The sequence below is a fragment of the Eptatretus burgeri genome, chromosome 13 (genome assembly GCF_056783735.1).
Source record: "Eptatretus burgeri isolate ZD-2024b chromosome 13, Ebu_testis_v1, whole genome shotgun sequence".
Taxonomy (NCBI): domain Eukaryota; kingdom Metazoa; phylum Chordata; class Myxini; order Myxiniformes; family Myxinidae; genus Eptatretus; species Eptatretus burgeri.
Genome location: NC_140973.1, coordinates 77,501,797 through 77,529,519, shown reverse-complemented (window position 1 = coordinate 77,529,519; position 27,723 = coordinate 77,501,797). Strand labels below are relative to the sequence as shown.

At 46.7% G+C, this 27,723-nt stretch overlaps 1 protein-coding gene across 1 annotated transcript in view; it reads right to left on the bottom strand.

The window, feature by feature from the left end:
* Nucleotides 1-286: 286 nt before the first annotated feature.
* The window catches only part of LOC147014845 (chemokine-like protein TAFA-5), a 57,679-nt gene continuing 30,242 nt past the window's right edge, over nucleotides 287-27,723 (bottom strand). The window contains exons 3-4 of the mRNA XM_085853227.1: nucleotides 5,300-5,427; nucleotides 287-1,816 (exon numbers count right to left, since the gene is read on the bottom strand). Coding sequence (XP_085709353.1) covers nucleotides 1,808-1,816; nucleotides 5,300-5,427 — 137 coding nt within the window. The 3' untranslated portion in view covers nucleotides 287-1,807. The remainder of the gene's footprint in view (nucleotides 1,817-5,299; nucleotides 5,428-27,723) is intronic.

Below are 27,723 nucleotides of genomic sequence, written 5' to 3'. Positions count from 1 at the left end.
AAAGGCAAAATACGTTGGCGCAAATTGAATAATTGGCCATTAAAACCTAAATTGCGAATCATCGTAACTGTGATATGCGAACTTCCGCGCCACGCACGTACGGGCACGCGAGAGCGAAGAAACGGCCTGTGTGGTTGTTGTTTGTTGCTCGTGGTTGGAATATCTATATTTTTTTTTTTTTTACGGGCACGTACTAGTTCATTCTAATTCTTGTTTTATCTGTTCCTTTGCTCTCTATTCCTCTCTTCCGTTATCTATATCGTTAAGGAGAAGTGAATTTTTTGCAGAATTTTTTTCTGTTTGGCTCACTTGGCTGTGCCTGGATGGGATTGAGGGTCGTGGAGTCGCAGCTGAAACCCCAATCTTGTCCAGGTTCCTTCTGACGACTCTAGCCTTGCTCTTTACTTCTTTGGGTAACTTCTTGGTCTTCCGTTTCATCTAAGGGAGATTTCCAACATTTTTATTGCAAGGTCCTCATTGTCCCATATCTCACAGGTGGGGTTTCCAAAGGGGGCAGATGATGGTTCAAAAGGTCCACACTCATATGATGTCATACGCACACAAAACTGCACAGACTCCATGGGAACCTTTGTGCACACACATTTGAAATGCCAACAGGCTAAATTAGCATCAACAAAAACTCTCAACCTTCATCATCGACTGCACACGGTGACATAAAGGGAATGTTTGGATCATGCTCATTATAAAAAGCAACCGGGGAGGGTGTGCTACACGCGCACACGCACACGGACTTGTTTTAATACACTGACTTTTTATGTACTAGGAACACCTCGTTTTAATCCACTGACATGTGCACCAGGAACACCGAGAGGTGATTTGAGCTCCTCAAGATGAGCCAGGTCGTGAGATTCCAGTGGAGTACAGGAAGCCAAACGAATGTTCCCCTTGAATGAGACATGTAGACCAGACTTGGGGAAACCAATGAGAATAGTCAATTGTGATGAAGTTTTTGGACCACATGCCTCATTTTATTTGGCTCTCTGAACTTCTTAGTGTTGTTTGGAATGCAACAACAGGTTATATAATATGCAGGGCTTATCACGAGACAAAGGGCTCAAACCATCTTAGAACTTTATAGAATGAAGAACTAGTCTCGCTGATGACGGCTACTCATCATGTCGATTTGGTCAGCGAACAGGTTTAACAACGGATTAAATCAACAGGACGTTGATTGAGGTATGCAAACCGAGCTGCAAAACCCTAACCCTGGAAAACAAGGAGAGGGGGGTGTTTCAGGTGTTAAACCTTTGTCCACAACCTATTTTGCTCTAACGGAGGACTACCACCCAAAAATAAAATGCTACCTTCTCCTTGCTTCCCACGGTGGTTAACATATCTCGATCAACATCCTGTTGATTTCATCCACCATTTTACAACTTTGCCCATGTACTGGCACACAATGGACTAATCATTTGTGAAAAGGTAAAGGTAGTCCTTCCTTCTTTCAATGGATGTGGATTCACACTCCGAGTGCCATTTGGTCCAGCTGTGCAGCTGGTACCCAGCGACGAAGGCAGCCAAACGGAAAATCGAGATTTATTCTCCTTGGATCAAGTCATCGCCCATTTTGGAACTTTGGATGTTATCTCCAACCCGTGCACCATTCACGGTCAAAGCAGCACACCATGGACTTTGAAATGTCACTTTTCAGTGTCCTTTACGGTGCCACCACAAAGCCCAAACTCGGAGGCATCGTGTGTCAGGTGTGCCATCGAGCGGCTCTGCCATCCAGTGGTCATCTTGCTGTGCCTGCTTTTGGTAGCAGCAAGATTGGCTGCAGGCAGCTTCACGACACCTTCAGATCAGACACCATACAGGGAACACACACACACACACACACATACACACAATCAAAAAAGGTCATTGTTGACCAAAAGTGGAAAGTGATTTGAGTAGTATGTTTCACAGATGTCACTCACAAATTGCCATAGTAGGAACAGATCAAATTTGACTTGTTCAGAAAAGTAGAATCTATTCATCCATAACATAATATTTACTTTAAAATAGCTTGTCGGTCCTTTAGAAATGTTGAACGATGTGTATCATGGACTTTAATGTCACTTAGCTCAATATCGAATGACGAGCATGAATTTTGTCATTCTCACGTTCCAGCGTCGGATGGCTTGTCGATTGAGCTGTAACCAACAATCAACTCAGACATGCATATGTACAGAATCATTTGTACTTTCCACGTCCGTTCTCAGAGTTCTAAATGTTCTGCATTTGTGGTTTTATGACTTGTGATTGGTCTCAAAATGCACGGCTGTCTTTCCTTGCATATCCTAGCTTGGCTGCACCCCGCCATGTCCAGCCATGTCCAGCCGTGTGCCACGGCAGGTCCAAGCCTGTCTGTGACTTCCTTATCAAATGTGTGAAGCTCATAGTAACCACTCACTCACTCACTGAAATTTATGTTTAATGTTTTGTCGGTGCACTCGAAAGTTGCAATTTTACATACTGATATAACCAGAAGCTACGATTCTGAATTAACTGTCCATAAGCGAAAGTATCGCAAACTAGAATGGCACTCGGTATAGCGCACACCTCCGCCATGTAATACCTGATCCATGAGAACATATGGGGCCCAATACATTTTTGAAATATCATGCTCTACGAGTTTACAGTACTGTACTATATCGTTTTTTGCCCTATCTCTCAATGGTGAAGAATCACTTAAAAAATTAAATAATTCTCGTATCCAGATCCGGATCCAGATTTTCACCGAAATTGAATAAATTCTTCCTTGTCACACACCCAACCTGTCCACCAAGTTTCATCTGAATCCATTCACAACTTTTTGAGATATCGTGCTATATAACATTTTTGGCTCCATCTCTCATTGGTGAAGAATCACTTTGAAAATTCTAGTAGTCGGATCTGGATCCGGATCTTCACCAAAATCGAATCAGTTCGTCATTGTCACACCCTGAACCTGTCCACAACATTTCATCCGGATCCATTCACAACTTTTTGAGATATCCTTTACGCAAACAGACAATCAGACAGAAAGGGGGTGAAAACATAACCTCCTTTACCGTCGGTGGCGGAGGAAACAAAATTCGGCCGAAGAAGCCTCCCTCGTTCGTGCGGCGGAGAGGGGGCAGAGCTCGGACTGCTCCCTCATTACCTCCCTAAGGTGGACAGAAGTTGCGTTTTCACTTCTGTTTGTCTGTCTGTCTGTTTCTCTGTGAGCAGGACATATCAATACGTTGTGGACCAATTGGGATGAAACTTGGTGAACAGGTTGGGTGTGCGACAAGGACGTGTATTGATTGGATTTTGGCAAAGATCCGGATACATTTGCGTTTCGATGCAGCAGATGGTCTTTGGTAAAGACGATCACACTAATCGCGCGAAGTAAGGACAATCCCAGCTGTCTTGCTTTGCATTCCAGACCACGAGCACACATAAATGCCCTTTTATGGAGACGCATTTAAAGGAATTCTGTGCCAAAAATATTTCATGGCAATGGAGTCATGAGATCTGAGCTAATCATCAATGCAAGCAATTTGAAAAGCTTTGTAAACCTGGTGGTCGTTTGTGGTCTGGAGGTGTACCAACTGGCCCTGGCTTCTCGTTTTCAAGGTCAGAGATGCTAAAGCACCGACAACAAAACTTTACACACCCGCTCAATTCTTCGTCAACAAAAGATATTCGACGTCAACCGGATGAACCGTCTACAAGAAAGGAGATAATTGATGACGGATGTACGGCACAGCTCCAGAGTGAGATAGCCTGTACCCACCGAAGTCATTAAATATAGCAGATGGAGCTTGGGACTACGGTTTTGCGTCAGGCATCTCACAATGCTGTACAATTACAGTTGACAAGTCTGGAGGGGGTAATGGGTGAATAGAGTAGTCATGGACATTAAAACTTCAGTGGGTTCGAATTGATCCCAATCCCAAGAAAGGCACGGCAAAAATCTTCCAAAAGCCTCTTTGGACGTTTTAAGGTTTTTACTCATTGGTCAATTTCATAACGACGTACGAATCCAAACCTCCAATTCATCTCCTGTTACTCATTGTGTTAAACAAGGTTGTTGTTGTTTTTTTGAGTTTTTTAAAGCCAGGTTCTTTCTCTCAACCTTCCATTACTCGTCGCTCGATGCCCAAATAATCATGGAAAGCCTGACATCTGTATGTTTAGATTAAATGCCCGATAAGAATCTGTAAAACCATCTCAGGCTGCTTAAGAAGAAGATTGCGTTCACATGCGTTTGCTTATTTGGAATCACTACTCCGGAGGAGGATCTCCCAGAGATGACTAACACGTTTACATGTATGTGGCTTCCAGCAGTCGGGTTGAGATTGTCAGTGTCAAGAAGACCGATGTCTTCACCCAGCTCAACACACTGTGTAATATCACAAACAATACAAAAATCATTTATTTGGGAAATAAGCTCCATGGAGACGCGGGCTCGGTCGACGAGCTGAACGTGTGCATCCAATAAGATGCCACATCCTTCAACCGCTTGCACACACAGTTGTGGGATCACCGTGGTGTAAAGGTGGCAAATATATCGTGTCTTTTGTGCTGAACTCGGTGTTTCACTTGAGTGCAATTTCTGTCTTTACGGAGATCGCAAGCGGGTCGTATGGTGTGTGTCCGATGATGGGAGAGGTCGGGGTAGGAGATGAGACAGGAGGAGGGGGAAGAGACATGTATGGACCAATTTGGGGGTGGGGGGGGGGGGAAGAATTCCTCAGTATCTGCATTTATTTTCATTTATTTATATTTTAATTTAAGGATGCTTTCCGATGGTTCCGTGATTTTTCCTGATGTATCGGCTTTGATGTTCATCGGCACGCAAAATTACTGATGTATCGGCTTCCCCATTGTTTCGGGTCGCTCACCATCAGCTTTGACATGACCAATCAACAACTATAAGTCAGCCTTCTACTGCAACCATTATGGTAGTGGACCAATAGCGCACATCGCCCCAGCTTCTCACATGGCAGCTTGTCATCGTTCAATGGTGAACCCTTGCTCACCACCTCGTGAGTGTAAGACTCCAAACCTATGGCTCATCCTACCTCTCATCTGCAGTCATCTCATCTCTAGTCAGTCATCCAAAGTCTCATCACAAAATGTGTACCAGGTGCACATGCACATGACTCATCACCTTTCGGTGTCCGGAGATGGAAGTGGTTCACAATGGGTAGCACGGAGGCAAAAGCATCACACGTATATGACAAGCTGGCCGGCCATTTTGTGTTCTTCATCATGAAGTGTAAACATGACATGTTTACGTATCTTTACGTTTGACATTACTCACCGTTGTGGTTTTGATGCGCTCTCCGTATACACTGCAGGTCCAGCCAGAACGGTTGTGAAGCAGGCCGCATTGCTCACCCTCGAGACACGGCCGCATACTACACCACTCCCTGCTGTGTACCACTTGTGCTGCACAAACGAACATGCATCACAATCAGGCAAGTTAAAATGACAACAACAACAACAACAACAACAACAACAAACTTTGTGTTTACCTTGAACTCAATGTTGCATCTGTTTGCATGCTCAATCATCTGATTCTTTTTCCAAGTGTGGAACAAACTTTCTGCTCCAGCCGCTGCATTTCTCTGTGAGCTTTCCCGGTGATGGCTCGACAGTATTCGCACGCGACTCTGTCTGTGATCTCTTCTGTTTTTCTATCACTTGTGCACATCTGTGATGCAATTACCCCCATGTGTGTCACCTTCTTCATCAGCTTCACACGACCTTCATGAGCATCCAACAGCTCACTATCATTGCTCTCGTAAATCTTGACCCTCGTCACCAACTGAACGTGTTACGTAGTCGTTGGAGAGATCGTAACTTACATCATGCACTCGCAACACATGCGCAACACTAATTGAGTTGACGATGCCACACACCCACTCCTTCCACTAGCTTTTGCCTCTGCTACCGAATTGTCATTCCCAAGTGGCAGGAGGTGGGTAGGAATGATAGTTAACGATTCTGGGAATTTTTTGAGTGACATACACGTTCTAAAGGTTTGATCAACCATGAGAACAGTATTAACATTTTCAGTGGGGAATCAGTACCATGCTAGGACGTCATCAACTTCATTAACGCCTCTAGACTGGAGTCTCGGCTCTCCCTCCCTACCCCGAACACTTCCCCCTCATCCTCGATCACTAACGTGTGTACTAGTGAGGCCAAACTTTTGTTGTCTCGCATGTATTATAGGTATTGGTGGAACTTAATGTGAATAATTGTTGAATTCGACATTTATAAAATACTACAATTGGTTGCCTGGAGTTGCCCGGTATGTTTTTTTTTGTGGGTGTCTGAAACACTTCCCTACACCCACTAAAGAATGGGGTCGGGGATCATTTAATATTACCTTTCACAAACTGTCGCTACACAGGCTTAGGTACTGTAGAGATTAAAAAAAAATGTAGTTTGAACTTTGAGTCTGTAAAAATGTCAAAAAACAAGTCTGAAGACGACGATGGTTCACGAGCGGTATTTGACGATGTACATTGTTTCAGAAGTCAAGGATGAGACAATGTGATAATTTTTGACCAAGTTATAAAAACTAGTGCGTGCCCGTATGTGCATGCCAGTACATGCGTGGCCGTACGTGCAAAAAAAAACAAAAAAACTTTCAAACCGCGTGCCAGGAACAACAACCACACAGGCCATTCCTTCGCTCTCGCGTGCCCGTACGTGCGTGGCCATACGTGCAAAAATAACGAAAAAACTTTCAAACAACCACACAGGCCATTCCTTCGCTGTTGTAAACAGCGACTGGATTGGGGAATTGTGTTTATCTATAAATGCGCATAAGAAATTTAGAAATTATTACAATACAGTAAGTCATCACTATCCGGAAGTCTGTGTGTTGTAACCTGTAATGGGGAACGCGCTGGGTGCAAAACACCAAGCAACGTGTCCTGTCATTGGCGGCTGAGGATCTCTTCCCCAACGGCCACGCCTACGCAGCAACGTATCCTGTCATTGGTAACTAAATGGCGCCCTTTCCCCATCGGCCACGCCTATGCAGCAACGTGTCCTGCCATTGGTTTGGTAAATAAATGGCCATAACTTGGGAACCACTTGTCCGGTTAATATCAAACCTTGAAAAGGAACATCCTCAGGTCCGCAGCAATATACCTGGCAAGTTTCAATTAGATCGGACCAGTGGTTGTCGAGACACAGACACACAGACACACAGACACACAGACAGACAGACATAACGAATATAGTGGTCACTCTGGCTGGCGCTTGTGAACCAAAAATTGAAAATGAGTGTTGACTGTACTTTGAGATAGCAAAGCAAAGCTATAATTGTGTGCTTGTTTAACTTTACGTTCTTCGTATCTTTAAAACACAGTAACTACCTCCGCCACCGAAGGTGAAGGAGGTTATGTTTTCACCTCCTGTCTGTCTGTCTGTCTGTCTGTGAGCAGGATATCTCATGAAGTTGTGGACGGATTTGGCCGAAACTCGGTGGTCAGGTTGGGTGTGTGACAAGGATGAATTGATTCGATTTTGCTGAAGATCCGAATACGATTTAATTAAAAAAAAATTTTTTTAAACTGATTCTTCACCATTGAGAGATGGGGAGAAAAAAAACAAAACGATATATGGCACGATGTTTCAAAAAGTTGGGGACAGATTGTGACAAAATAAGAGGGACGTGTTGGTTCGGTGACAAGAACAAGCCGATTTGATTTTGCTTCAGGTCTGAATCCAGATCCGGCCTTTCAGTGGGATCCAAAATGTAAAGACCGTTCAGCCTGGCGGAGGTGTGTGCTCCACCGAGTGCTGTTCTAGTTCTTAAATTGTGACCCTTCTTCTATTTAGAAACGGGGTCCTGACCTCTGGAATGATCAAACCTCACACTATACTATACCCTACATGCAGATGGCATGCCCCAAGCGACATGGTGCTGTCCCGTGGAAACAGCGCAGCACACGCTCTGAAAAGCCCATCTGTACAAAGGACCCATCCGAACAGTAGATATCACAGCACAATATGTTAATAACTCTCCGTTAATAGGAAAGGCTGGAACAGCTGACAACACTTCAAATATGAGCCACAGGAAATGCTAGTATGTGTCGTGATTCATGGAGTGTGACGGTTTCGTGGCATGTCTTCAACGTGCCTGGTGGAAAGTTTGATTTGGTGACAAGACCGCCATTAGAAAGTCAAATTGCAAGATGCTGTACGTGTGTCATTAACCTATCTGGACCACCATCTGAAATTCCTTGCACTCGACTCGGCCCTGTGGAGGGCCCATTCTGGTGAGTCAGGCTCAATGTGTACTCAAATCATTTTGGTGATAAGTTTTCAAAAGGGAGAAAAAAATTGATTCTTGTTTTAGAGAATTACGAGGGTGTGTTGAAAAGTCCCACGAAGGTCTTCAAATGAAACGTAGACGGAAACAAACATTAATCTCTGGTCTTCCATGGTGCATATTTATTTCTCAACGTAATCACCACTGAGGTCCACACATAGCTACGAACGTTCAAGTATTTTTTGGGATTCTACCATGAGAGAACCGCATGTCCTGTTGACGTAACCAGTGCTGCACAGCTTGGCCTTTGACATCACCGGTGGAAGAAAAATGTTCCTCCCGAAGGTGTTCCTTAAATTTGGGGAAGAGATGAAAATCTGATGGAGCCAAATCGGGGCTGGTGATCCTTTGAGGCGGTACCCCATTGATCGTCTCTTACTCTCAGGTTCGTAATGGTGCACCCACCTCTCATCTCAAGTCATCTCATCTCAAGTCAGTCATCTCAACTAATCTATAGTCATCTCATATCCAGTCAGTCAGTCATGCCTCCTCTCATCTCGTCATCTCATCTCCAGTCAATCATCCCTCCTCTCATCTCCAGTCATCTCATCTCCATTCAATCATCCCTCAACTAATCTATAGTCATCTCATATCCAGTCAGTCAGTCATGCCTCCTCTCATCTCGTCATCTCATCTCCAGTCAATCATCCCTCCTCTCATCTCCAGTCATCTCATCTCCATTCAATCATCCCTCATCTCATCTCCAGTCAATCATCCCTCCTCTCATCTCCAGTCAGTCATCCCTCCTCTCATCTCAAGTCATCTCATCTAAAGTCAGTCATCCCAACTAATCTATAGTCATCTCATCTCCAGTCAGTCACTCATGCCTCCTCTCATCTCAAGTCATCTCATCTAAAGTCAGTCATCTCAACTAATCTATAGTCATCTCATCTCCAGTCAGTCAGTCATGCCTCCTCTCATCTCAAGTCATCTCATCTAAAGTCAGTCATCTCAACTAATCTATAGTCATCTCATCTCCAGTCAGTCAGTCATGCCTCCTCTCATCTCATCGAAAGTCAGTCATCTCAACTAATCTATAGTCATCTCATCTCCAGTCAATCATCCCTCCTCTCATCTCATCTCCAGTCAATCATCTCTCCTCTCATCTCCAGTCAATCATCCCTCCTCTCATCTCAAGTCATCTCATCTCCAGTCATCTCATCTCCAGTCAATCGTCCCTCCTCTCATCTCCAGTCAATCGTCCCTCCTCTCATCTCCAGTCAATCATCCCTCCTCTCATCTCGAGTCATCTCATCCCCAGTCAATCGTCCCTCCTCTCATCTCCAGTCAGTCATCCCTCCTCTCATCTCAAGTCATCTCATCTAAAGTCAGTCATCCCCACTAATCTATAGTCATCTCATCTCAAGTCAGTCATCCCTCCTCTCATCTCATCTGAAGTCAGTCATCCCAACTAATCTATCGTCATCTCATCTCCACTCAATCATCCCTCCTCTCATCTCCAGTCATCTCATCTCCAGTCAATCATCCCTCCTCTCATCTCTAGTCATCTCATCTCAAGTCAGTCATCCCTCCTCTCATCTCATCTGAAGTCAGTCATCCCAACTAATCTATCGTTCGTCATCTCATCTCTACTCAATCATCCCTCCTCTCATCTCCAGTCATCTCTTCTCCAGTCAATCATCCCTCCTCTCATCTCTCGTCATCTCATCTCCAGTCAATCATCCCTCCTCTCATCTCTAGTCATCTCATCTCCAGTCAATCATGCCTCCTCTCATCTCGTCATCTCATCTCCAGTCAATCATGCCTCCTCTCACCTCATCATCTCATCCCCAGTCAATCATCCCTCCTCTCATCTCCAGTCATCTCATCTCCAGTCAATCATCGCTCCTCTCATCTCCAGTCAGTCATCCCTCCTCTCATCTCAAGTCATCTCATCTAAAGTCAGTCATCCCAACTAATCTATAGTCATCTCATCTCCAGTCAATCATCCCTCCTCTCATCTCATCTGAAGTCAGTCATTCCAACTAATCTATCATCATCTCATCTCCAGTCAATCATCCCTCCTCTCATCTCCAGTCAGTCATCCCTCCTCTCATCTCAAGTCATCTCATCTAAAGTCAGTCATCCCAACTAATCTATTGTCATCTCATCTCCAGTCAATCATCCCTCCTCTCATCTTGAGTTATCTCATCTCATCTCCAGTCATGTCATCTCCAGTCAATCATCCCTCCTCTCATTTCAAGTCAGCCATCCCTCCTCTCATCTCAAGTCATCTCATCTAAAGTCAGTCATCCCAACTAATCTATCGTCATCTCATCTCCAGTCAATCATCCCTCCTCTCATCTCCAGTCAATCATCCCTCTTCTCATCTCCAGTCATCTCACCTCCAGTCAGTTGTAACAACTCATCCCTAGTCATCCCACCAGGAAGAAGCAGGAATAACTAATGCGTGGACTGCTCTATGTTTTATTCGAACATCTTCACCTGTTTTGGAGAAAAAGAATAGGAGGCATTACTTTTCAACACTTCCTCGTAATTAACAGAGCTGGGTGACTCGAAACTATTTTTGGAAAGTTTTAAGCAAATGCATGCAAAATGTAAAGCTTTTGAATGACATTTCTGTATGTGGCACCTTCACCGATGTATACAAGTTGATGAGTTAGCACAACATTGGTCATAAATACAACACCCTCCATCCTCCACCCCCAAACACAACCACTGACTGCTCACTTTTATAATTCTAAGCTATAGTTTGGTCAGGTTGATACCGATGAAGCACCATTTGAATTCCCGAGAACAATCCAGTCTTTTGATTTGAAATACGAATAACAATCTTGTCACCAGTGAACTTGGTACAGCATGGAGGACATGCAACATCACGTCACACTCAATGTCTTAATGGCTCCACCACCTGAAAGTCCATCTTGAATATGCTGAACACCTTTTGTTACCAACCAGCAGTTACCATTTATTTGGGAGTCACATAATGTACACACAACGCAATAACTCTTATAAATTCCACCTCTTCCCCACCAGGAGACATTTTATGTCCTCTCTCCTCTGCCACTGCTTCGTTTCCCTCTTCCTTTCATTTTACTCCATTATTCACTCGCCTTTAAGCTGTCTATCCTCGGGTTCGAATCCCGACCGAGCTATAAACTGTAATCCTGGTGTTTCACAGGCAGGGCGATTCAACAATGTGTGTGTCGTCCCTTGGATGGACGTGAAACCGACATCCCGTATGTCGGCATTCGTTGGTGGACATTAAAGATCTCACGGTGTCCTTCGCGAAGAGTAGGCGAGCTATCGCCGGCACCATGAACATATTCCAAATTCCTGCCCTAACCAGCAGGGGGCATTGCGTCAGAGAGGCAGCAGCACTCTTAGCCAATTATGCTACCCCGCAGCTTTGTGCTGCATACGAACGGAGAACCACATCATTGTCCACCTGGTTCCCAACATCCGTGAGTTGTGTCTGCCCCAAACACTGACCTCTCCCGTCTGGTAACTGCATCGTTAACCAATGCAGTTTACCTTCAAGAAACTTTCCTTCATGCAGATCTTCCAGACTCCCTCATCTTTCTTCTTGTCTATCCTCTCTGCAGCCTTTCTAATGTACATGTCAATGTTTGTCACATCTTTCCGCACAATCATTGTATCTCTCTTACCACCAGAATACACTAGAGTGAGTAACTCTGGCCACATGTTCCCTTCTGAAACAACCTCTTAAGTGTGTGTAGTTTACTGTCTTTCCATCTTTAATGGCCTCCTATCTGCCTTGCTTCCTCTTCCTTCCTTTGACCTATTTTAACTGTTTTCCTGTTAAGTAACTGGGTATAGATAAGACCTCATATTCTACAGGCATAACATAGCAACCAAAGCCTGTGAGATGGTAAATCTCACCCAGTCAATGAACTGTCCAATCTATATCTCATCTAATGCTTCACTTTCCCTGCTGGCCCGATATAGCGATGCTCCTCTGCACTCCCCAGATCGTATCCTGATGAAGGTGTTCATCTCATTGAAGATCTTTCAAGGGTTGCCACAGCATTGTCACATGTGACATTTCAACAATGTGGAGTAACCTGATCTCAAGCTTGCTAACTCTCTCTGAATGGCAGGTCTTTAGTTAATGAGGCTCACCTGACATATTTAAATCCTTTCTCCATCCTCTAAGTCCTGGTGTGAACTCTGCAATAACCGGTCTTTTATGTTTTTAGGTTTACTGGTATGGAAAGGTAAAATACCGACACCTCCTGCTTTCGACAATTCTGCACATCAACCATTGTAACTCGACCGATATTCATGATTGGGCAGGAGATGGTCTCCGCAGACCAGTCGAGCGGTAATGGAGATTGCAGAGATGTTGAATTGAGAGGAACCAAAAAAAAACAATGGTCACACCAACCCGGCATTTATGGGCATTAATGACCATTATAAATTTGGTGCAACTTTGGATGCACATGCCCTGTTCAAAGCATACGTCTTATTCAAAGCATATGCTTATTGAATTTAAATTCAGGAGGGTCGACTCGTGCACCTAAAGAAAACATGTGCATGGATGATAAAAGAACGGGTTCAATGAACGTTAGGAAAGAGAAAGAAAAGGAAGCACGGGCACGGGAAGGACGTGCGTTGACTCCGAATAAAACATAAACGGCTCGCCCACTTAAGAACTATTCCTGACTCACAACAGACACGTATATTGGGAGAAAGACAGGAAGAGTGGGGGAAACGAAAGAAGATGGCTGGGCATAATAGTAATGGGGATGGAGTCCTGTCCTCTCGAAGGGTCCTCAGCGCGTCTTGGCTCGCGATGGTCATGAGCTGCAGGCTCCTGGCTCGAAGTCTCATTGGGTTCGTTAGGGCTGGAATTTGTAATTGGTTCCTTCTGTTCCCTCGTGCAACACGGGTGTGTATAAGACCCCAGTTTATATTCCGAAAAAGGATAATATCCTGGGTCTTATTGTACACCAGCAGGGCTACCCGGCATTGGTCGAGGGGAAGAAGATTGTCGTTGAACTTTGCTAATGGACATTGCAGAGCCAAAAAAGGGGCATCATGCGATTTCAAACGCATGATTAAGTTGGGTAAGGGGGGGGGAGGGGAGGTGTGGGGGGCATTGACTGCAGAAAATGGTCGAATAAAGTCCTTTTCAGAGAATTTTAGAAGAGATTCTTTTTTTTTTCTTTAATGTCCACAAATATTAATCCTGCATTCTTATCGGGTTGGCCAGAGGGAAGTTCTTGGCCTAACTCTTTCACGAACCGGCTGGGGCACATCTTTCCTGAATACACATGAATACCTCAGAACCATTGCCTAGAGACGGGAGGATTTGTCAAATAAATAAAAAAATCTGTTGACAAAACAACTGATTCTCACAGAAGTCTCACTGTTTTGAACTCGGGATGGAAATGTGGGGTGGAGAAAGTACTCAAATTTGCCATTGGGTGGGGGGGGGGGAATGGATCACATCTCGAGGCCACACCTACAAACCGTTGGGGGGTGGCGGTAACGGATATTATCGAGGTCACACCTACAAACCGTTGGGGGGTGGCGGTAACGGATATTGTCGAGGCCACACCTACAAACCGTTGGCGGGCGGTGTGAACGGGTCACATTGAGGCCACACCTACAAACCGTTGGGGGGTGGCGGTAACGGATATTATCGAGGTCACACCTACAAACTGTTGGCGGTGGCGTGAACGGGTCAAATTGAGGCCACACCTACAAACCATTGGGGGGGGGGCGGTAACGGATATTGTCGAGGCCACACCTACAAACCGTTGGCGGGCGGCGTGAACAGATATTGTTGAGGCCACACCTACAAACCGTTAGGGGGTGGCGGTAACGGATATTATCGAGGTCACACCTAAAAACCGTTGGCGGTGGCGTGAACGGGTCAAATTGAGGCCACACCTACAAACCGTTGGGGGGTGGCGGTAACGGATATTGTCGAGGCCACACCTACAAACCGTTGGCGGGCGGTGTGAACGGGTCACATTGAGGCCACACCTACAAACCGTTAGGGGGTGGCGGTAACGGATATTATCGAGGTCACACCTACAAACCGTTGGTGGCGTGAACGGGTCAAATTGAGGCCACACCTACAAACCGTTGGGGGGTGGTGGTAACGGATATTGTCGAGGCCACACCTACAAACCATTGGCGGGCGGCGTGAACGGATATTGTTGAGGCCACACCTACAAACCGTTGGCGGGCGGCGTGAACGGATATTGTTGAGACCACACCTACAAACCGTTGGGGGGTGGCGGTAACGGATATTGTCGAGGCCACACCTACAAACCGTTGGCGGGCGGTGTGAACGGGTCACATTGAGGCCACACCTACAAACCGTTAGGGGGTGGCGGTAACGGATATTATCGAGGTCACACCTAAAAACCGTTGGCGGTGGCGTGAACGGGTCAAATTGAGGCCACACCTACAAACCGTTGGGGGGTGGCGGTAACGGATATTGTCGAGGCCACACCTACAAACCGTTGGCGGGCGGTGTGAACGGGTCAAATTGAGGCCACACCTACAAACCATTGGGAGGTGGCGGTAACGGATATTGTCGAGGCCACACCTACAAACCATTGGCGGGCGGCGTGAACGGATATTGTTGAGGCCACACCTACAAACCGTTAGGGGGTGGCGGTAACGGATATTATCGAGGTCACACCTAAAAACCGTTGGCGGTGGCGTGAACGGGTCAAATTGAGGCCACACCTACAAACCGTTGGGGGGTGGCGGTAACGGATATTGTCGAGGCCACACCTACAAACCGTTGGCGGGTGGTGTGAACGGGTCACATTGAGGCCACACCTACAAACCGTTAGGGGGTGGCGGTAACGGATATTATCGAGGTCACACCTACAAACCGTTGGTGGCGTGAACGGGTCAAATTGAGGCCACACCTACAAACCGTTGGGGGGTGGCGGTAACGGATATTGTCGAGGCCACACCTACAAACCATTGGCGTGCGGCGTGAACGGATATTGTTGAGGCCACACCTACAAACCGTTGGGGGGTGGCGGTAACGGATATTGTCGAGGCCACACCTACAAACCGTTAGGGGGTGGCGGTAACGGATATTGTCGAGGCCACACCTACAAACCGTTGGCGGGCGGCGTGAACGGATATTGTTGAGGCCACACCTACAAACCGTTGGGGGGTGGCGGTAACGGATATTATCGAGGCCACACCTACAAACCGTTGGCGGGCGGCGTGAACGGGTCACATTGAGGCCACACCTACAAACCGTTGGGGGGTGGCGGTAACGGATATTGTTGAGGCCACACCTACAAACCATTGGGGGGTGGCGTGAACAGGTCACATTGAGGCCACACCTACAAACCGTTGGGGGGTGGCGGTAACGGATATTGTTGAGGCCACACCTACAAACCATTGGGGGGTGGCGTGAACGGGTCACATTGAGGCCACACCGACAAACCGTTGGGGGGTGGCGGTAACGGATATTGTTGAGGCCACACCTACAAACCGTTGGGGGGGGGGTGGCGGTAACGGATATTGTTGAGGCCACACCTACAAACCGTTGGGGGGTGGCGGTAACGGATATTGTCGAGGCCACACCTACAAACCGTTGGCGGGCGGTGTGAACGGGTCACATTGAGGCCACACCTACAAACCGTTAGGGGGTGGCGGTAACGGATATTATCGAGGTCACACCTAAAAACCGTTGGCGGTGGCGTGAACGGGTCAAATTGAGGCCACACCTACAAACCGTTGGGGGGTGGCGGTAACGGATATTGTCGAGGCCACACCTACAAACCGTTGGCGGGCGGTGTGAACGGGTCAAATTGAGGCCACACCTACAAACCATTGGGGGGTGGCGGTAACGGATATTGTCGAGGCCACACCTACAAACCATTGGCGGGCGGCGTGAACGGATATTGTTGAGGCCACACCTACAAACCGTTAGGGGGTGGCGGTAACGGATATTATCGAGGTCACACCTAAAAACCGTTGGCGGTGGCGTGAACGGGTCAAATTGAGGCCACACCTACAAACCGTTGGGGGGTGGCGGTAACGGATATTGTCGAGGCCACACCTACAAACCGTTGGCGGGTGGTGTGAACGGGTCACATTGAGGCCACACCTACAAACCGTTAGGGGGTGGCGGTAACGGATATTATCGAGGTCACACCTACAAACCGTTGGTGGCGTGAACGGGTCAAATTGAGGCCACACCTACAAACCGTTGGGGGGTGGCGGTAACGGATATTGTCGAGGCCACACCTACAAACCATTGGCGTGCGGCGTGAACGGATATTGTTGAGGCCACACCTACAAACCGTTGGGGGGTGGCGGTAACGGATATTGTCGAGGCCACACCTACAAACCGTTAGGGGGTGGCGGTAACGGATATTGTCGAGGCCACACCTACAAACCGTTGGCGGGCGGCGTGAACGGATATTGTTGAGGCCACACCTACAAACCGTTGGGGGGTGGCGGTAACGGATATTATCGAGGCCACACCTACAAACCGTTGGCGGGCGGCGTGAACGGGTCACATTGAGGCCACACCTACAAACCGTTGGGGGGTGGCGGTAACGGATATTGTTGAGGCCACACCTACAAACCATTGGGGGGTGGCGTGAACAGGTCACATTGAGGCCACACCTACAAACCGTTGGGGGGTGGCGGTAACGGATATTGTTGAGGCCACACCTACAAACCATTGGGGGGTGGCGTGAACGGGTCACATTGAGGCCACACCGACAAACCGTTGGGGGGTGGCGGTAACGGATATTGTTGAGGCCACACCTACAAACCGTTGGGGGGGGGGTGGCGGTAACGGATATTGTTGAGGCCACACCTACAAACCGTTGGGGGGTGGCGGCAACGGATATTGTCGAGGCCACACCTACAAACCATTGGCGGGTGTCGTGAATGGGTCACATTGAGGCCACACCGACAAACCGTTGGGGGTGGCAGGAACGAGTCACGTTGAGGCCACACCTACAAACTATTGGCAGTTGGCGGAACCGGGTCACGTCGAGGCTACAATAAATAAATAATTTAGAATCTCATTCAGCAATATCATCATTAGGCATGGTCCTAAAAAAACAAAATAGCCCATGTTCAACAGGAGGTCCAATTTGGTCTTTGTGTCAAGTGTGGTGGCAATTGGCCCAGTAGTTTGGGTGTGTTCGACATTCCACACAGACAGACACACAGAAAATTACTTTTATTTACAAGATAATTCCCGATAATTAAACTGTTCCTGCTGTTCCTTCGTTGCAGTGTAGAGATTTTTTTTTTTTTTTTTTTTTTTTTTTTTTTTTTTTTGTATACCTTGGTCGAGGCTCGTATGAGAGCTAACACACAACTCACAGCAAGGAGGCATGAGACAAGAGGGGCGGGAGTGGAAGGGACAAAACATTGGGGAACAGACACAGGTGAACTGTGGAAGGGAGAGGGATGGGGATGGGACGGGGAACATGGCGAAGAGAAGATGGACATTACAGGGACTTTCAGGAAGGAAAGCAGGGGAATTGAAGGAAGTGGGCTTGGGTGGATTATCGGGGGTAGAAAAGATCGAGGATTTGGATGGGGGAAGATAAGAGGTGGTGGTGAACAGCTGTTTTGAAAGCCTGGAGGGAAGAATGGGAAAGAATAGAGTGAGGAAGTTTATTCCAAAGGCGGGAAAAAGAGGAATGAAAGAGTGAAGATGAGCAGTGATTCGTGATTTTGGTAGTTTTACCAGAAGGGGGTTGTTGGCGGACCTTGAGCGACCTGTGGAAATGTGGTTGGGACAAATCACAGAGAGAGCAGGGGGGCAAGGCTGGAGAGGAGTCGGTAGAAGACAGAAAGACCACCGACCAACCTGCGGTGATTGAGTGAGAGGCCCAAAGACTCAGCTTCATTGCGGGAGATGCCAATGATCTTAAAAGCCCTGGTTTCGACAGCGTGAAGTCGAGAAAGGTGGGAGGCAGGAGCACCAGCCCAGAGGGGAGAGCAGTACTCCATCAGGCTACGGACAAAAGCTTTGTAAGTGGTCAGGAGCTCAAGAGGGCCGAGGAAGGACTTTGCACGACGGAGGATTCCCAGTCGGCGACTGGCTTTTGAGGCAAGGTTGGAAATGTGACTTTCCCAGGAAAGGTCATGGCAGATAGTGAGACCCAGAAGCTTGAAAGAAAAGACTTCTTCCAGAGGATTGTTGAGAAAGTGGATGGGGGGGTTTTGTAAACGGTCCTTTCGAAGAGACATAGTGAGAGTGTGAGATTTGTCTGGATTGAAAGACATGTTCCACGTGTTGGACCAGTTTGTGATTTTATCCAGATCTGCAGTGAGCGAAGAAGCTGCTGCTTGCCGGTCTGAGGGATGACAGATGGTACGGCAGAGGGTGGAGTCATCGGCAAAGAGAAATAGAGGATTTTCCAGAGAGTCCGAGAGATCATTGATGAAAACCAGAAAAAGAACAGGGCCCAGAACGCTACCTTGAGGAACTCCAGCCTGCACAGGAAGAGGGGATGAAAGAACTCCATTTAGGGCCACACTGACTGCGACACTTGCAACTGAGAGATGGATGAGGGTCCTATTATTTTAACTGGAACAGCACTCGGTGGAACGCACACCTCCACCAAGCTGAACAATCCACATTTTGTATCCCACTGAGAGGTCAGATCTTTATCCGGATCTCAACTAAAATCGAATCGGCTTGTCACCTACATATCCTGCCCACCAAGTTTCATCCTCATACATCCACAACTTTTTGAGATATCGTACAATGTATCGTTCGTTTTTAGTCCTTTCTCTTAATGGTGAAGAATCACTTTTAAAAATCTAAAATTCTCGGATCCGGATCGGGATCTTCCCCACTATCGAATCGGTTCGTCCTTGTCATGCGTCCAACCTGTCCACCAACTTTTGGCGGAATCCGTCCACAACTTTTTGAGATATCCTGCTCATAGACAGACAGACAGACAGATACACAGACAAGGGTGAAAACGCAACCTCATTCTCCAAGTCATTTTCCATCTTTGTTTTCAGACCATCATTTCTTAACCAGGGGTCTCCACCCCTCCCCCCCCCCATCATTCTATACATACAAGTGCATACTGGAAAATGAATACGAGTCTTGTAGATTCTTGAAGATGACTGATTTAGAGGAGCCTTCCATGCTTTCAGGGCCTTTCAATGAAATGAAGAGCACCTGCTGCTAGTAGTTCCAACGTCATTGCTCAGAAAGTAGTGTTTGATAAAGACAGTGTGGTTGAAGATGTCCCTCAATGTATTCCTTTCGGTTTCCACCGGTTATAATGATTGATACCTAAGAGAATGAGTCAGGATTTATAAATGAAAAAAAGTACATCTCAAAGGTTACTGTGCAACACCGTTAATCTGAAGGATGAAGTAAGTGGTGATGCTGAAGATAATAGCAAGCCCATAAATGAACCGCCACCATCACTTGCAACTGAGAATTGGCGTCGCAGAGTGGGATTGGCTCTTCCATCCTTGGTACCGCTTTACCGATGCAGAATCCAAATCATGTTAATGGTTCTTCTGGTGGTACAGAGGCAGGTAGTGAATATCAATCACTCCACAAGAGCGTGAAACTAAGGGTTCAACTCCTGTTGAGGATAGCAGGTACTATGGCAATTTTGATTGCATGGTAGAACATTCCAGCAAATCTTCGGAGTTAACTGGAATCCAAATAGTGACCGCTGAGAGTGATGGCTCTGACCCCGATGGGACTTCTTCTTCTTGCGTATGGCAGCTTGGCTGCTGGGTAGCTATCATTTTGTTGGGGCGTGGCTGTGCCGCTGATGCCGTGCCCCTATCTCCATCTATTGGGACCGCACTCTGTGCAGAGCGTTGGTGCTGCCTAAGCAGTCTCCTTGGCTATTTGGCACAAACCTGGACGGGTCGCCACTCCGACACAGGATACCAGCAAGCTGGTACTCATTTTGCCGACCTCGGAAGGGTGACAGGCAGAGTCAACCTCACCTGGTATTAATTCACCACCGTAACCACAAAGCCAACACTCTGTTTCCGATGGAGCTGTATCTGATTCAGATAATGATGTTGAGGTGACCGAGTTGTCACAGTGTTCATCGAGTCGGTCGCACAGAGCTCCCCAACTTGTTTCCTTTTTGAATGAAACATGTAGACAGCGAAATGTGATCATTAAAGACTCTTTTCCTGATTTAAAGTCATTCGTCCGGGCTGCAAAAGATATAGTTAGGAAACCGGATGAATTTCACTGAACAAGGTCACAGCTCCATTGTCTCACAAAGGCTTTAATGAAAGTGCAACTTGGAATTTCACAGTAGCCAATTAAGCCCTTCAATAAAGAATGGGAAAAAAATATCACCTTTGGAACTTTAAATATGAATGGTGGAGGTGCAAATCTCAACCACCTGGTTCAGGTGAAAAGTTTCTTTCAGCGTAAGAATATTATACTTTTCATGCAGGAACTCGCAAAACTCAAAATATAGAGCATGGATGGTGCATTTTTAGTAAGTTTTCTTTTTCTGTTAGTGTTGCACTTTTGCTCAGACGAGGCCGAATACCTGAGTCATGCCTCTTCTCGAAGGTTCCTAAAGGTTGGTTCATTCCACTTGAACTGGTTTTGAACAATTTCCATTTCACATTATTTCATGTGTATGCACCGAGTGAGAGTGCAGAACAAAGAGCTTTCTTTCTTTCTATCTATGATGAACCACTTTCAGTGGCAGTAGCTCTGCCAGGTGGGCAGCGGTTCACAAGCGAGGTTCAGCTAGGTAGTTTGAATGTGGGATCAATGGGTGGGAGAGGAGTCAAGGTGGTGAGAGATGACACAGAGAAGGAGGTTGGAAGTGTTGTGTGTGCAGGAGACCGAATGGGAAGGAGGCAGGGCAACGAGGTTGGTGGGAGGATGCAAGCTGTTGCACGCGGGTGGGGATGGAAGGAGTAATGGCGTGGGAATAATTGTATCGGAAGAGATCAGCAAGCAGGTGGGCGGAGTGGAAAGATGGGAGGGACGGATAGTTATGGCATGGGTGGTGGTACAGAGGCAAGTGGTTTGTGTTATGTCGGTATATGGGCCACAAACGGGAAGGACTGGGGCAGAGAAGCAGGAATTCAGGGACGCATTGGAGAATTTGATGGGAATGGTTGAGCTGGATGTGATGCTGTGCATTGCAAGGGACTTTAACGTGCATTAAGGAGTAGGAGAGTCAGGTGAAGAGGAATGTGTTGGTAAATTTGATTGGGGGACAAGGAACAGAGAGGGTCAAGAGATGGTGGAGCTAGTGGCGAGAAATGGGATGGCCAGGGCTGGTTCATTCTTTCAAAAGCGGAAAAGCCACATGATTACCTATAGGAGTGAACATCATAGAACAGAACTGGATTTGGTGGTGGTAAGGAAGCAGCAGTTGTGTACGGTTAAGGATTGTAAGGCAGTGGTGGGAGAGCATGTTACCACCCAGCACAGGCCTGTGGTGTTTGTGGTACGGATGGAGAAAAGGAGGGAGGTTAAGAGCAGGGGTCGGAAGATTACTAGATGGGGGAAGTATTGGGGAAATATTGGCGTCGAGTAAAAGGAGAGGTTGAGGGCGAGGTATGAGTGACTTAGCGAAGAAGCGGAAGGTTTGGAGGAGTGGAAGAAGTATAGATAGGCTTTTAGGGGAATTGCAGAAGTTTTGTGTGACACGACGTCAGGAAAGGGTGCATCGTTGAGGGATACAAACAGGCGATGGTGTTAGGAGGACGTAGCAAATGCAGTTGGTGAAAAGGTTTGGAAGAGTATGGAGAAGATCAAGGATAAGGGGAGGCAGCCAGATGTGGGCTTGCTGCACCTGCATGGGCAGTAGAAGAAAGCAGCAAGGAGACTTGTGGATAAGGCAAGGAATGATATGGAAGAAATGGTGTATAACAAGTTAGAAGAGGATGATGGGAGGAAGATGACATATAACTTGGCTTGTGATAGGATGAGGGTGTTAAGGACAGAAAGGGGTGGGAAGCTAGAGACAGAGAAGGGGCAGCATTGAAGGTGTTAGGGTTAGGGTATTTCAAAGAGCTGCTGAACCAGGAAGGAAGCAACGGCGAGCTGGAGCTACCGTATTATTTAGAGGAGAAGTGCGGATGGCATTGAAGACGATGAAGAAAGGAAGAGCGTCAGGCATTGATGAGGTATGCACAGAGATGATAATTGCACTGGAAGAATTCGGAATCAGTTGGACAGAGAGGCTGTTGAACATATGTACGAGAGAGGGTTCAATTCCGGAGGAGTGGAGGACAGGGTTAATCGTGCCGATATGGGAGAAGAAGAAGGGCGATATTCAAGATCCAGGGAAGTGCAGGGGCATTACGTTCCCAAATCATCTAATGAAGGTGCTGGAGAGGATTCTGGGTGGGAGGATAAGGAAGAGTGTGGAGATTGAGATCGGAGAAGAGCAGCAAGGGTTTAGAAAGGATGGGGTTCCTTCAGTAATCTTATTGGCAAATGCAGATGACGTGTGTGTGTGTGTGTGTGTGTGTGTGTGTGAGTGTGTGTGTGTGTGTGTGTGTGTGTGTGTGTGTGTGTGTGTGTGTGTGTGTGTGTGTGTGTGTGTGTGTGTGTGTGTGTGTGTGTGTGTGTGTGTTTAGTAAACATCTTATTACAATGGAGCAAACATATATGGTGAAGTATGTCTGTATGTTCTGTATATTTGTGACCAAAGAGTGTTCTTCAATAAATTCCACCATATTGTTTATATATATATATATATATATATATATATATATATATATATATATATACATATATATACATATATATATATACATATATACATATATATTGTATATATCCTGGTGTTGGCGCAGTGGTGAGGGCAGCGGCTTGGGATCCAAAAGGTCCTGAGTTCAAGCCCCGTTGGGCCACTGAATTAATACACCAGGGGGTTGACTCAGCCTGTCATCCTTCCGTGGTCGGCGAAATGAGTACCAGTATACTGGGCTGGTGTATACCACGGTTAAAATAGGTGTACCATATCCCTGTGTCGTAAGAGGCGACCAGGGTTGCGTCAGGAAGGGCATCCGGCGTAAAACATGTGCCAAATCACGATGCGGATCATACGGATGATCCGCTGTGGCGACCCTGAACGGGAGCAGCCGAAATAATAATAATAATAATAATAATAATATATATATATATATATATATATATATATATATATATATATATATATATATATATATATATTGTTGCGGATTCGCGCCCGCCGGCGTGCGGACGGCCACGTAACTCGAATCGCGGCACGTCGCCCACCGGACGGACAATCCAGTCGTGACCCTCCCGGACTAACGCCGGGAACCAGTCACGGGTGGACCTTTCGGTCTCACCACGATCGTGCCAATCGGCCCCCGCGTGGGATAGGGTTGCTCGCCAAATTCGACCTACCTAAGTACCCACACGGAGGGTAGACCGGGCGATCGCACCTCGCCGCAGGTCGACTTCGGACACGGGCCACTTTAAGCGACCCGTTCCGTACTATCGGGATAACCGAGCGGTGTTATTCGTCGGCCTCGACGGTTCGATTAATTATCGGGCGTTTTAGCCCACGACCAACCCTTTACGTGAAGCAAGATGGAGATTCAATGAAAGAAAAGACGAAGCGAAGCGGGAAAACAGTTCAACATAACTCACATTTATTTCGCGATGAACGGGAAGCACACATATACAATTACACCAAAAGCACATGTAAAAGGGAAACACAATATTACACAAAAAGCAAATATAAAAGAGAAACACAATGCAGAGCTATCCGACTACCGAGCACACGGCAACACTTATACAATTTTACTTCACAGACGGCGCCGACAACACAGATACCCAAAGCAAAAGAAAAAGAACCACCCTCCAGGATGAGGGGGGTAGACGGGCCTGGGGCCGAGACCGTGTCAGGCCTACCCGTCTGATGATGAGACGCAAAGCGGCGGTGGCGCCTCAACTCCGCGGGCCTCGCGGACAGTGTCTGGTAGGGGGTGGGAAAGGGGCCCCCTTGTCGCACTATCTCAGCGCGGGGGGAAACAGGAGGGGGTTGTTGATGCTCGGGGGGGAGGAGGATATCACCCTGTCTCGGGCCCCACGACGAGCGTCTCCTCCTCGACCTCGGTCGCGTTGCTGGCCTCTCCCTCTGCAGCTCCCGGCACCGACGCGAGCACCCCCTCGTCCGCCTTCGCCGCCGCCACCTCTCCACAGCTCCGTCTAATCGCCCTCTCCGTCTCCTCTCTTGGCTCATCCCAACTCTTCACTCTTGACTTCTCCCCTCCGAACTCACAACTGCCAACTGAACTGCCTTGACTGACGAACGCAGCCGTTTATATCCCCCGTGGCTTCGCTCCCCCACCTTTGACCCTCTGCCTCCGACCCTTCACCTCTCTAACTGGCTCCCCATTGGACCGAGGAAAAGTGGGCGTGAATGCTTTTTGATCCATGAATTTGCATATAGCGTCCTCACTCCAACACCCTGGAGGCGGGGCCAAATCGCCCCACGCTCTCCGATAGGACGGAACAGAAGTGGGCGTGAGTCGTTTTTGATCCGTTTTTCTTCGGAAAGTCTGTGATGTCTCTGAACACGCTGCTCGGTGCGCGCCCCGCACGAGTCCAGCATCGGCGCCCACAAGTGGCGTGGGAATGACGGTGATGCGATGGTGGCGAGTTGTGACGGTAAAGGTCGTGGCTGTTGTTGTGAAGCGGCGTTGTGGTTGGTGGTTGTTGTTGTGAAGCGGCGTTGTGGTTGGTGGTTGTTGTTGTGAAGCGGCGTTGTGGTTGGTGGTTGTTGTTGTGAAGCGGCGTTGTGGTTGGTGGTTGTTGTTGTGAAGCCGCGTTGTGGTTGGTGGTGGTAGTAATGGCGGCTGGTCCAAAATAAAGATAGTAAAAGAAAAACGGCTATCCTGAAGAGTCGCAGCCCGACTGAATGACATTTATTCCCTCGAAACAACGGGTTTGGGCCTAACTACACATATACTTACAGAGATATCTCACCTAAGGGACCTGAATGGTGGTTTGTGAATTTCGTCAACCACAACACTATATATATATAATGCATATAGCTAACCTGAGAAATATATTTGTGACTTACCTGTATTCATCAGCGCTCATTTTTTTGTTACTTTGACGTAATTAATCGAGATAATGGCAAAGAAAATATATGGCGTAAAAACCTGGCCGGAAGTCCAAGAGAAGCGCGTTGTATTGGGGCCAGTCTGGTCTGTAATGCTGGCAGTTCGAATTTCCATTCCAATTTTTGATAACTTTGTGTTGACCTTCCCATCTACCTCTTACTGATAATTTAAAATCAAACAATTTGTGCTCAGTTCCTATTTATTTGTACATCGTGGCTTCTGACTTCTGATTTACAGTATGCTGTATATTCAGTCAGAGCACAAAGTATATTTGGCCGACCTCGCTCACAATCCCCCCCCCTCCCAACACCATCCACCCCATCCCCCACAACCCCCGATCCACCATCACCCCCACTAACCGACACCCACCATTCCCCACTTCCCTCGCTCCCAGAGAAAGCAGGCATGGTTAAAGATGCCTATGCCTCTGCAGCAACGTATGGTGAGGCACGCGCAGCGCACCGATTGTTTTTATTTTTTTATTTTTTTATTTTTTATTTTTTGCTTGGTTTCTTCCTTGAAGTGCAATTGGGACAAGATCAAGGCTTTAAAGGTGCTCGTGCCGCCACTACATCTCTTGACAAAGTTAAAATGGGAAGAAGGAGGAATTAAATATCTAGGGCTGTTCCGACGATCCCCACAGTATGTGCTTAAAAACTGGGATGTGGGGTAGTTGAACATGTTAAAGAAAAAGAAAAGATTGAGTCGCTGAAAAAGGGCCCAGCCCCACCTTTCTTTTCAGGTTGTTTTGGTTGCTTCTTCTTTGTGGCATTGGTTCATCTGCCTACAACCACCGGAAGTGTTGCTTCGGGCAGTGCAGGGACTACTGGGAGATTTTGTTTTGGGAGGCCATCAGTGGTTCCAGCCAAGTGTTTTGTGCCATCCTTTGGCTGAAGGTGGCCAACGTCTCATTGATATTAAAAACCGCATAACGGCCTTCTGGCTGTGCTCTGTTCAACAATCTTCCTATATACAACATCGTGTGTGATTGTCTGTCCCCCTTCATAAAGACGATTTAAGAAAGGTTTTAAAGGCCAATATTTTAACATGACTATGTGTTCACTGCAGTCTATTTTTGATGATAAAATAACTAGAAAAACATTTTCCATAAAAGAGGAATTATGTCTCTTCTATTGAAAATCTAGATGATGACTTGCAAACCATACCTCGTGGGCGGTGTACAGAAACGTTTTTAAAATTTTAATTTACAACAAATATAAGGCGCAGGGAGGTGAAATCCACTGCACATGATGTGAAACACGTGCAGAGTAAAATGAGTGTTTATTTACATCCGTAGGATGTATAATAAATAAAGAATATATAAGCACACTAGGCCGAGGCTTCAGACTGGCATGCTCAAGAGGCTGTACTTTCAAAATGAAACGTCCCAGAAGATAAATAGAACAGGGTAACATTTGTACATGTAGTGTTATAAACTAATGCTTTCTGCTACGAAACATTATATCTTGCAGTCTCCTTAAATATTTCAAATAAAATAACTCCAACCCATCAATTTTGATGGGCTTTTATACTAGTTGTTACATAAAGAGCGACTCGCAAGCCGACTTTTGGACAATCACATTTTGTGGAAAGCAAGTGGGCTCGGATATGGCTGTGAATTGTTCTTGATCCAGCTCCAGAATTTTGATACATCACTTCTACCCACTTTTAGCAGAGTCTCATGAACGCCTGGCAGAGCCATTCGGTGGGCCGCTAGGAGGATACTTATGTCACAAAATGTTGGTTCAGGACCTCTATGATATAACCCCTCTCTTTTCTGGTATTCCGAGAAGTCGTGACTTTTGTCAGCATTTCAGAACAACTGGCTTTACAAAAGTGTGGCACATCCGCATGATTCAGGTTGGGGGTGCAAATCGGTGCAAAGTGATAGCAGACTTAATAGGAATATGGTTCAAAAGGGTGATAGGAAAAAATTTTTAAAAACAAAAACATATACATATATATATATATATATATATATATATATATATATATATGTATATATAGTGTTGTGGTTGAGGAAATTCGCAAACCACCAATTCCGGTCCCGTAGGTGAGATATCTCTGTAAGTACATGTGTAGTTAGCCCCAAACCCGTTGTTTAGAGGGAATAAATGTCATTCATTCGGGCTGTGACCCTTTAAGATACCCGTTTTTCTGTTCTATCTTTGTTTTGAACCAACCACGTCTCAACCGCCATCACACAACAACCACCAACGGCAACGCTGCTTCACAACAACAACGCCAACAGCCACGACCTTTACCTTCACAACTCGCTCTCGCAAACATCGCATCACCACCATTCCAAGCGT